Consider the following 10,551-nt stretch of genomic DNA (forward strand, 5'->3'; position numbering starts at 1 on the left):
GACCTTTGGGAGGATTAAGTTTCCAGAGTGCTGGCTTTCTAGACACACCCAGTTCCTAAAAGCAGGCCCTGGAAGCCGACCTGTGCAGTGAATGTGACCTGCAGGGCCTTCTGCTTGCAGAGGACCCAACTCAATGACCGCCAAGCGGCTCCACAAACCTCTCCGCTTCCAGACCTGCAGAACTGAACCCAGAGGCTCAGCCCAGGGTCTGGCCAGCCCACTCTGCTCGACCTTGGAGGCTCCCTCTCTCACCCAGAGGAAGCAGCCCTAAGCCACAGTCCAAAGTCCATTTCCCATTACGCCCCTGCCCTCCTCCAGCAGGTCACTCGCTCTGATATTCTTCCCTTTATTCGATGCAGGCTGGAATACCTTCCCTACTTCCCAGATAACCTTCTCTGAATTATCTTCTAAGGCTCGGGCAAAGGCTCCCCGCCTCCTTCAGGAAGCCTTCCCTGATGCTCCAAGGTAGAAATGATCTCTCCCAGCCCAGAAAGCCCACACTACTCTCCCTACCCTCCCGCCCTTATTATTTGCTACCTTGGGCACATGTCATTCTTACACCTGCAAAGCTTCTAAGTGGACCCCCACAGAGGGCAGAGCCCAGGTCTGATTCACCACTGCAACTTCTGACCAACCCCCCCCAACCCCGGCCCTGAAAAGACTGGGGCATGCCAGTCCCCAGAAGCCATTTATGAAAACACAGCCATCATATGCTGATGACCACTCTGACAGCCGGGGTGACCCTTCAGTTGATTCTCTTTGAAACCTCACAGTACCCCTACGGGTAACCTCAGGACCCCATTTTACAGGCAAAGAGGTGGGGCAGAGAGACTTGGAGGGATGCACCCAAGTAAGTGGGGGGCTGGGACCTGAACTCAGCTGAGCACCCTTGCTCCTCTTGGTTCTACTCCATGACCTACACGTGGAGTCACTGTTAGCCTGACTCCTAACTCAGGGAACAGAGGTTTGCACCGATGGTGACAGCTACCCAGCTACCCGCCTGGAAGTGTAGAGCCTGGAGGCGGGCGAGAGTGGCCACGCCCGGAACCTTCCTTCTGGCTCCCTGCCCAGCCCCCACCCTGAAGCAAACCAAACCCTAGAACAGGGGCCCGAGGGGGTCCCCCCATGTGAGAGTGGGCACTCCACTCCCCGCTGGACCCAGCACGATGCCACCTCCCTTCCTGTCCCCCCTTTTCCTCTGCCTGCCCAGGGCCTTCGGAGGAGTCAGGAGGGGAGACTTTGGGGGTTAGGGTCAGCCCCCCCAGTGTAACAAGGGACAGGGCCGCCGCTCTGCTGCAGCCTTTTCTTTGCCTCCCCGCCAAGGGTAAGAAATGGTAGCTCAGATGGTGAAGAACCTGCCTGCCAATGCAGGAGACGCGGGTTTGATCCCAGGGTCGGGAAGATCCCCTGGAGAAGGAAATGGCAGCCCACTGCGGTATTCTTGCCTGGGAAATTCCATGGAGAGAGGAGCTTGGTGGGCTAGAGTCCATGAGGTTGCAAAGAGCCAGAGACGACTGAGCAAGTAAATGACAACAATAAAGGATAAGAAAGATACCCAAAGGCCCGAGTGTGTGAGTCCATAACAACGCTGACAGGACACAAGCTCAACTTCTTCCAACCTCCATGCACTTGTATTCACAGTCCAGACTCCCTCCATCTCTGCTGTCTCAAACCCCCTTCCTGGAAAACTCTTACTCACCCTCCAAAACCCAACTCAAAATTTCCCTTGCTCCAGAAACCTCCCCAGAGGCTCTGTGACACAGCTGGCCCTTCGCTCGTGTTCCCAAAGCACCGAGGACACACTTCTTTCAAAGCACTAACCTGGTGAGTTGGAATGTTACCTACTGGGGTTCTTTGCTCGCCCCTGCTGACATTTTGGGCTGGGCAACTCTTTGTTGCAAGACAGTCCTGCGCATTGTGGGATGTTTGGCAACACCCCTGGCCTCTGCCCACTAGACACCAGTAGCACAAAAATGTCTTCAGATATTGCCAAACACCCAACAGGGTGCGGGTGGGGGCAAAACTGCCTCTCACTGAGAACCACTGATTTAACCTTGGGCACCATGGCTACGGGCCTGGCTTGGCAAGATGGGGAATGTGTGTGGGAAACGTCCGGACTGAGGACTGGATGCAGCAGCTGACGATGCCTTCATCTTCGAGCAGCTTCCTAATTGGCCTCCCTCCTGCCTCACATGGATTTCCCAGGTGGCGAAGTGGTAAAGAATCTGCCTGCCAATGCAGGAGACGAGGGAGACATGGGTTCAATCCTTGGGTGGGGAAGATCCCACCGGGAAAGCAGAATGGCAACCTGCTCCAGTATTCTTGCCTGGAAAATTCCATGCACAGGGGAGCCTGGGGAGCTACAGTCGGTGGGGTCACAAACAGTCAGACACGACTGAGCTGCCGCACATGCATGCACCTGCCTCACACCTTAGCTACAGAACCGTCTCTCCACGGACTTGACCACACTGCTCATCTACTGAAACTTTTCGTGGTTCTGGTGGCCTCAGGCCAGGGCTGGGCTGTGGTGGGGCGGCCTGACCCCCAGCACCAGAGTCCAGCACCCTCTCCTGCCTGCCTGTAACTCCCCCTGCACCAGGGCTCTGGCCAAGGGTCCACAACCTGTGCGGGACTCTCTTCCCAGCCCTGCTCCACCTGACTGGTCCCTTCCTGGGCCCCCAGCTGCTCAAGATCCCCTGGGATGACACCTCCTGGCACCTCTCTTCCTCTCGGCATCAGTCCTGAGTGTTGGTTTCCCCTGGAGACGGTGAGCTCCGTGAGGACAGGCCTTTGCTGGGGAGTGTCCAGAGCCAGGCCTGGGCTCCGCTACAAAGCAGGTGCTTACATATACTTGTAACAGGATCAAGTCAGGCTCAAGTTCAGGAAGTGGAGAGGGCAAGGAGGGTGGGAGAGAAGTGGAAGTGACCCCGAGCCAGCTGACCCTGGGGTGGGGGAGGGGTTCCCAAGATGACTGGCAATGGGTGGACACTGACATCACAGCCCAAGCACCTGAAGGTCACTAGCCCAGAAGCCAGTGGGGCACGGCCCCACCCCTTGGGGGCTCCCCCAACAGCTCTGGAGCCTTCTCTGAGCCCAGCATCCTTGCTCGTTAAAAGGTCAGACCACAGGACCCCAGTGCTCTCCTGGCCCGACCCCAAGCCTGTGCTGCCCGCCGGCCTTCTGTCCAGGTGGCGATCAAACACGTCACCTCCTTTTGTCGCCGGGAGGCCCGTTTCAGTCCCACCCGAGGCAGTGGGCTCCACGCGGGCAGGGGCACTGTCCCCGCACTGCCCATAGAGCACGCAGCCGTCCTGGGCAGGGGCAGGGACTCGGGGCACGTGTCATGGGACAGAAGGGACGCGGTCTGTCCTCCTCTGGCCATCTGTCCCTTCACGTACACACCCCACCCCACCTGAAGGGGACGCCCAAGGTGGTCCTTCTGCATGCTGAATGGCAGCAGGTCACCCCGTGGGAAGCTCAGCGCTTGAGTTCAACATCCCCTAAGCTGGCCTCCAGGGCTTCTCAGGTGGCCCAGTGGTGAAGAAGCCACCTGTTGATGCAGGAGGCAAGGGGACGTGGGTTCGATCCCTGGGTCGGGAAGATCCCCTGGAGGAGGGCACGGCAACCCACTCCAGTATTCTTGCCTGGGAAATCCCATGGACAGAGGAGCCTGGCGGGCTGCAGTCCATGGGGTCACAAAGGACTTGGACACGACTGAGCACACAGCACGCACGCAAGCTGGCCCCTGCCCTGCTCAGGATGAGTCCACAGATCCTGTGCTTGGAAGCACAGCAACAAACTGATATAAACCACAACCCCTGGAATTTAATTTCACATACATCACTTTTTCCCATATTCGTGCGTGTGTGTGTCTATATAGTAGGAAGATTCCCTGGAGAAGGAAATGGCAACCTGCTCCAGTATTCTTGTCTGGAGAATCCCCATGGACAGAGGAGCCTGGCGGGCTGCAGTCCACGGGGTCACAGAGTCAGACGCGACTGAGTGACTACCACACACGCATATAGTTCATTCTAGATCTGGAATGTAGGGATTGCAGAGCTTCAAAAGCAAGCCCCAAGCCTGCCCGTGTAGCAGATCTGCTGGCTGCTACTGGCAGCGGGCACTCACTTGCCAGAGCCAGTTTACAGGGAAGTGATCCCAGGCGGTTTAGAACGTGAAGAAGCTCCTTCACAGCCACTGGGTGCGGGGGGGAACCTTCCGACTACACTGTGGGCAGGGGGCGATGGGGCCTCCAGGTACAAGTGTATCAGGTTCCCTCCTGGAATGTTCCTTTCTGGATGGCCACCTCACCGCCTGCTTTGAACCCAGCAGAGAATTTCTTTTGCTAGGTGTGGCAATCAAACGTGTTGAGAGAAAACAGGTGAGAAACACTCTTTGCCACCAGCTTGAGAAGTGCCGTGATGCTGGGTTCACCAAGCAACTCTGAAAAGGCAGCAAAGTGAATGACGGCTGTGGATCCAAGGGGAAGGTGAGCAAGGGGCCTGATGCCTGCTCGGTGGGAACAAAGGCGGGATCCGCCACTCAGTCGTGTCCAACTCTTTGTAGCCCTCGGGGCTCCTCTGTCCATGGGGCTCTCCTGGCAAGAGTCCTGGAGTGGGTTGCCATTTCCTTCTCCAGGGGATCTTCCTGACCCAGGGATCGAACCTGTTTCTCCTGCATGGCAGGCAGATTCTTCACCATCTGAGCCACCAGGGGGGCCTTTCTTACTTCCATACAGTAAAACCTTCTGTGTCTGCCTATCATCTCCGCCACACAGCCCGCCTTTCAATCAAGAGGAGACTTACTGAGCACCGACTACGTGCCGGGCACTGTGCTAGGCTGGGACACGGCAGGTGAGAGTGGCTGCCCGCTGTCTGGCTCCTGGAAGGCCAGGATGGGAGGGCCACTTGGGAGGCGAAGCTGCCACAGCAAATGGGCAGCGAGTCATGCTGCTATTTGAGGAAAGAATGCGCAGACAAGGGACACAGCAAGGCCCAAGTCCGGAGACCCACACGCAGCCAGCTTAAGGGAGGGCGCGGAAGCCGGGGGCCTAGAGCCCCAGGGGCAGGTGGTGGTGGTGAGGAGAGGTCGGGGGTGAAAGGCTGGATGATGGGGCACCATCAGTCCTGGATGGGAGAGCAAAGAACAGTTCGACCCCGTATTTTAATAACTGGTCCAGCAGCAGTGCTGAGGGCAGGCTGGAGGAGGGCCAGGGAGGAAGGCCAATTTGGCCTTTTGTTTTTGCAGTCCAGGCAAGATAGCATGATAAGGGTGGAAGCAGTGAAAAATCCATCAGATTCGGAAGTCTTTGAATGCAGAGGCAATAGGACTCACTGCAGAACTAAATATGGTGTGGAAAGGGGAAGTCCAAGGCTGGGGCCAGAACAACTTGGCGGAGTGGCGGTCGCCATTCTGGGGATGGACGCGTGGGAAACCCAACTGTGGGGAGGGCGTGTTCAGTATGAGCCGCCCATCAGACGTTCTGTCGGACATTCCCCGATCTGGTCCCCTCCTCCCTTTCATGTCTCTTCTAGACTCTGAGCCTGTATTCCAACCAGACCGCATTCCTCTCTTATTTCCTCAACATTCATGAGAGTTGTGTCTATTTTTTCCCCAGGAATACTCTGCCCTAACAAAAACTATTCCCACCTTGACTTGAGCACCAGTGGTCCACTCCCATCAAACAAAAGCCTAAACGCCTCATAGGACTTCCAGAACAGGGTGGAAGAACACATCTGCACCCCGGGGTTGTCCTGGCCCTGCAGACACTTACAAACAGATGGGTAAGCAGACGCGCCCTCCAAAGAGAATGGTAAACTCAAGGGGGTAAGGATGAAAAGCTCAGAAGAGGGACTTCCCTGGTGGTCAAGTGGTTGGGAATCCACCTTGAAAAGCGGGGGATGTGGGTTCTATCCCTGGTTGGGGAGCTGGGATTCCCACCAGCCACAGGGCAACTAAGCCCTCATGTTGCAACGACTGAGCCAGGCTTCTCTCAACTAGAGAGAAGCTCGTGTGCTGCAACTAAGACCTGTCGCAGCCAAAAATAAATATTATTAAAAAAAAAAAAAAAAAGAACTCAGAACAAGCAAGCAGAAAATAGAATAGGTTCCTTAAGTTAGGGAATGCCTCCTGCAAAGAGGGTGCTTGTCCGTGACTGTAAACAGCATCTCCATTGGAAGGGGCTCCACTTACTGGCTGCCTTCCTTTCGTTGAGCTGGACCCCTGTTCTGAGCAGTGGGTCCCCTTGGCGGGTGGAGCAGGGAGGTGAGGAAGATGTGGTTTAAAGGAGAAGCTGCAGGTTAAGAACCTTTCATGGCACCAGACACACAGTAGGTCTTCATGGGCGGGCTCCCATCTGGAAGTGAGTATAGCCCGCTGTGACGTGTGTGTTCCTTGTTAGGGGCAAACACAAGCATTCATTCCGCTGCCCTGTATCCCCGAGAATGCCTTCACTCATTTTATTTGACAAACTATGGTATCTACCTACTTAGGGCCATCTCAACTTTTTTTCCCTCAATATCTCAGAAGCTCTCTGGAGACCTCCAGATCGTTATGATCTAAGTCCCTGGCCATGTTTTCCCCAGTTCTGAGTGAGTCGGGATCAGCTTTCGAGGAATCTGTGTCTAGCAGAGGAGCTGTTAGCACCTTCAAAGCACATTCACACCCACCCACCCCTTCAAGTGAGGGGCCAAGCCATCCTGGGCAGGGCAGAAACTGCCAAATGCTTTGTCTCCCAGCAGACTGCTTTGGGGAGCAGGGGGAGCGGGGTGGGGAGGCAGAGCCAGCAGCATCTCAGACCTCACAGACAAGGAAATCAAGACCACAGAGCCCCTGCACTGCTTCAGCCAGCTCTGAGGTTCAGAGAGCAACCCTGTCTTCAAAGGGACGGTTCCAGTGCCCCAAGGGCACGTACCCTGAATTTAAGCTGACACCCCTTGGGGGGCATCGCCAATCAAAAGCCATCCACCTACAGACTGGGTACAAGGCCCACCCAGGAAGCTCAGGAGAACCCTGCCCCGACACACAGACACTAGGGAATGGTCATGTTGGTACCTCCAGCTTCCACCCCCACCCCCCACTCAGGCCAGGCAGGCAGAAAAGATTTCACTATGTAATCTCAGCAGTGGGGAGACTGACAAGCACACTGGGTCATTTCGATAATTACAGAGAAGTAACGGAGTATTTTCGAGGACTTCCCAAGGAATGGGTTCTAAAAGCCTTCTCAGCCTGGGTACAGGAGGCCTCTGCAGATGATTCACGGGGATAAACTGGTTCCTTATTTTGCAGTGGGGCTCAGACGGCGCGAGGGGGAAGACCAGGCTGGAAGGGTAGAGACCTGGGTGTGAGCCCCATCTCTGCCACACTGGGGGACCCTGGGTGTGCCATGAGTACTGGGTGTCCGCCGGGCATGCAGGGTCTCCCTCAGGGGGACCCAGGCCAGCAGGACAAGTCGGGGAGCCTCAAGTCATCTCCATTTTACAGATGAGTAAACCAGGGCTCAGAGAGGCCGAGTCACCAAGCACCCCAAGGGTCAACGTCCGATCCCTCAAACCCAGAGCCCTTCACTTGAAGGGAACTAAATCTGAGCCTCGGCTTCCCCCACGGAGAAAGAGAATTGGGCCTGGATACATCTGCAGCTGTCTCCCTTGGCTTCCGAGGTGTGGTCCCCGAGGCTGAAGGGGGCGTGGCGTCCTCGCCCCAGGCCGCTGGGCCGGAGGGGAGGGGGCTGCAAGGGGAAGGCTTCACCCCAGAGCTGGGCGGGTGGTCAGGGAAAGAACCGGCATCCGGGCGGCGGCCGGTGGAGGCGGGGAGGCGAGGTACTCACGTCTATGTTCCTTAGGATGACGCACTTGCCATTGGTGTAAAGAAAATTGTTGCCCTTGGGGTCGCCGCCGACGATTTTGGAGACACCCCTCTCCACCTGGGGGAGGCTGGCGAACACCTTCTCTGCAGAGACACAAACGCAGCCAGGCACCTAAGGGCCAGCCCCGCGCTGGGATGAGGGCGGAGGGGAGGGAAAAGGGGAGAGAAAAAAGAAGAGGGGGGGGGCGGCCCTGGACCGGTCTCGGCCGGTCACCTGTTGCCTCCAACCCGGAGGGGCGGCCGCCACTTTGAAGGAGCGCAGGGGACCGGCGCGACTTCCTGGTCGGCGCGCTCCCTTAACCAGGCCCTGCAGGGAGATGCGGGGACTTCCACGGGGCCCCGACCGCATCGCCAACTTTGGGGCGCCCTCCTCTCCTTCCCCCGCCCGGCGAGGGATCGCTGCCCGGCGCCCCCGGAGGGCGGCGGGGCGCTCACCAGCCGGCTCCCGCACCCCTCCCCCGCGCCCCGCGGACCTCGCCGGACCACCCACGCCCGGCCGATGGCCGAGGGGCCAGGCAGGCAGGCAGGCAGGCAGGGCGGGCGCCCACCCCCGGGGGCGAGGGGCTCGCACCGGGCCGCGGCACTTACTGATCTCGTACGGCATCCTTGCCCACTTGTTACCGCGCCGCGCTCGCCAGAGAGCCTCTAGGGGCCGCGCGCGCCGCGAATCAGACCTGGCCGAGGCCGAGCCCAGGGACAGGGGCCGAAAGGCGGCGCCGGGCGTGCAGGGCGCGGAGTGGGGCGGGGGGGCGGTCCGAGGCCGGGTCTCCGAGGCCGGCTCGCGCCCTGCCCTGCGCGCTGCCGCTGCGGACGCGCCGAACCCGGAAGCGCGGCCCCGCGCGCGCGGCTCGCCCCCCAGCTTTGACCATATATAGTCAAGCGCTCGGCTCGGCGGCTGCGGCTCTGGCGAGCCTGCGCGGACCTGGCCGCCGCCGCGCCCCTCCCCCTCCCCGCGCGGGCCCCGCCCAACGCGCCCCGCCTCCGGAAGTGACGTAAACCGCGACCGAGTGAAAAGGCCGCATGGTCAGCGCGGGGCCTCAGAACGCTGCTGGGAGCCGGCGGAGAAGGTTGCGCGGCTCCGGCAGTTGGGGGAAGGGTAGGCTAAGGAAGTTGGGGTTTTTTGTTTTTTTTGTTTTTTTTAACCTGAAGTTTTGCAGACGCTGAAATCACTGGAGCGTCAGGATAAGGCTTGTGTTTGCGTAGCGGGCGTTTACCTAGCTACCAGCCTTCCGGCCCAGTGGGCGTCCTCCTTGGGTTTTGTAAACACAGAGGAGTGCTTTTTCTTGCTTTCTTCTATAAAGCATGACTAACTGGCAGACGGCATTCCTCGCAAAAAGCAGCTGCAGGAGGAGTTTTACGGATGTGCTTTGCGGGGCCCGAGATCTCTTAAAAACTTTAGAAAACTAGGATCTCAAGAGCAGAGAGGGGAGGGATGTAGGTTCTAAAAAAAAAAAAAAAAAAACTAGTACTTATTTCCTAATGAAAGCAGAAGAAAGGGGGAACTTCCACTTGTAAGGCTGAAGCAGCGGCTCGTTGCTAGGGGAAAAGCAAGTTGAGATGTTATTTGGAAACTCATCTTTGAGTGTCGGGTACTGTCTCTCGGAATTTGCAGGGACGGGGGGAGGAGGAGGGTAACGTAAAGTCAGAAACCTCAGGGTGATCCTTGATTTTTCTTGAACCTACTGGGAATATTTTTAATGCTTAACTTTTATTCATTTGAAGCTTTAAAAGTTTTCAACATATAAAAATTGAAAAAACATTAGAACAAAGATCTTGGCGTCAGACATAGGAAGCGATGTACTGATCATAAGGAATTGCTCGCGGTGGAAGCTTCCAGAGTGAGGGTGGTCAGTGTGTCTTTCTCTGCCAGGCCAAGCCTGGGCGACCTCCTGGGGGCCATGCTATCCTGGCCTCTGGCGCTCTTGGGGAAATCTTCCGGAGTTGTAGGGGACATGGTACCTGGGTTGGCTCTATTTTTGAATTGCATCCAGGTTCATTCAATAGCACTGCAGAGCTCTGAAGGCGCACCTGCGTGAAACTAGGTGTGTCTTATCTGGTCTCTAGGCATTTGCTGCTCCTATCCTGCCCCACCTTCACCTGCACCTTCAGGCTGCAGCCTATTTTAAAATTGAAAATGTCTGTTCCTCACTGTCAAACCTGTAGGTGCTCGGTCTCAAAGTTGAAGCAAAAGTCGTGAAATGGCCTAACTGAGCTCTATGTGCTAGATCTCAGGTTTCCATGAGACTATCTTCCTCTCTGCTTTCTGCTCTGCTCCCCATTTTCTGCAGCACCCCAGCTTCCTGGGTGTTCCACGAATGCCCCAGCCTTGCTCTTGCCTCCAGGACTTCTATAACCTCTGTCCACTACCTGGAATTACTCAAAACTACTTAAATGCGAGTGTCCTTTATTCAGGGAACCCCACCCCCCACCCTGACCACCTAACTGGCTCTAAACCTTCCAACCCCTACAAATACCTTCTTGATACTCTGGTCCCTGTTATCTGGAGTGTGTCCCTGACAGGGTAGATACTCAAATGGCTGACCCCAGACCCCATGTGCGGTCCTCAATTGAGAAACAGTGGCTGTGAAAGGTAGTTTTGTGAACTGAACCACCCTAGAGATGTTGCCAGAACAAAGGGAAAACAAGTGATCTACAGGTGGGGGCTGTAATCATCTGAGAATTGGGACT

At 56.9% G+C, this 10,551-nt stretch overlaps 1 protein-coding gene across 1 annotated transcript in view; it reads right to left on the reverse strand.

The window, feature by feature from the left end:
* The window catches only part of WDR1 (WD repeat domain 1), a 40,858-nt gene extending 32,096 nt beyond the window's left edge, over positions 1-8,762 (reverse strand). Inside the window, exons 1-2 of the mRNA XM_043447736.1 lie at positions 8,452-8,762; positions 7,826-7,947 (exon numbers count right to left, since the gene is read on the reverse strand). Of these exons, the coding sequence (XP_043303671.1) occupies positions 7,826-7,947; positions 8,452-8,467 (138 nt within the window). The 5' untranslated portion in view covers positions 8,468-8,762. The remainder of the gene's footprint in view (positions 1-7,825; positions 7,948-8,451) is intronic.
* Between the last annotated feature and the right edge of the window lie 1,789 nt (positions 8,763-10,551).

This window comes from Cervus canadensis, chromosome 26, assembly GCF_019320065.1.
Source record: "Cervus canadensis isolate Bull #8, Minnesota chromosome 26, ASM1932006v1, whole genome shotgun sequence".
In the NCBI taxonomy this organism is placed as follows: Eukaryota; Metazoa; Chordata; class Mammalia; order Artiodactyla; family Cervidae; genus Cervus; species Cervus canadensis.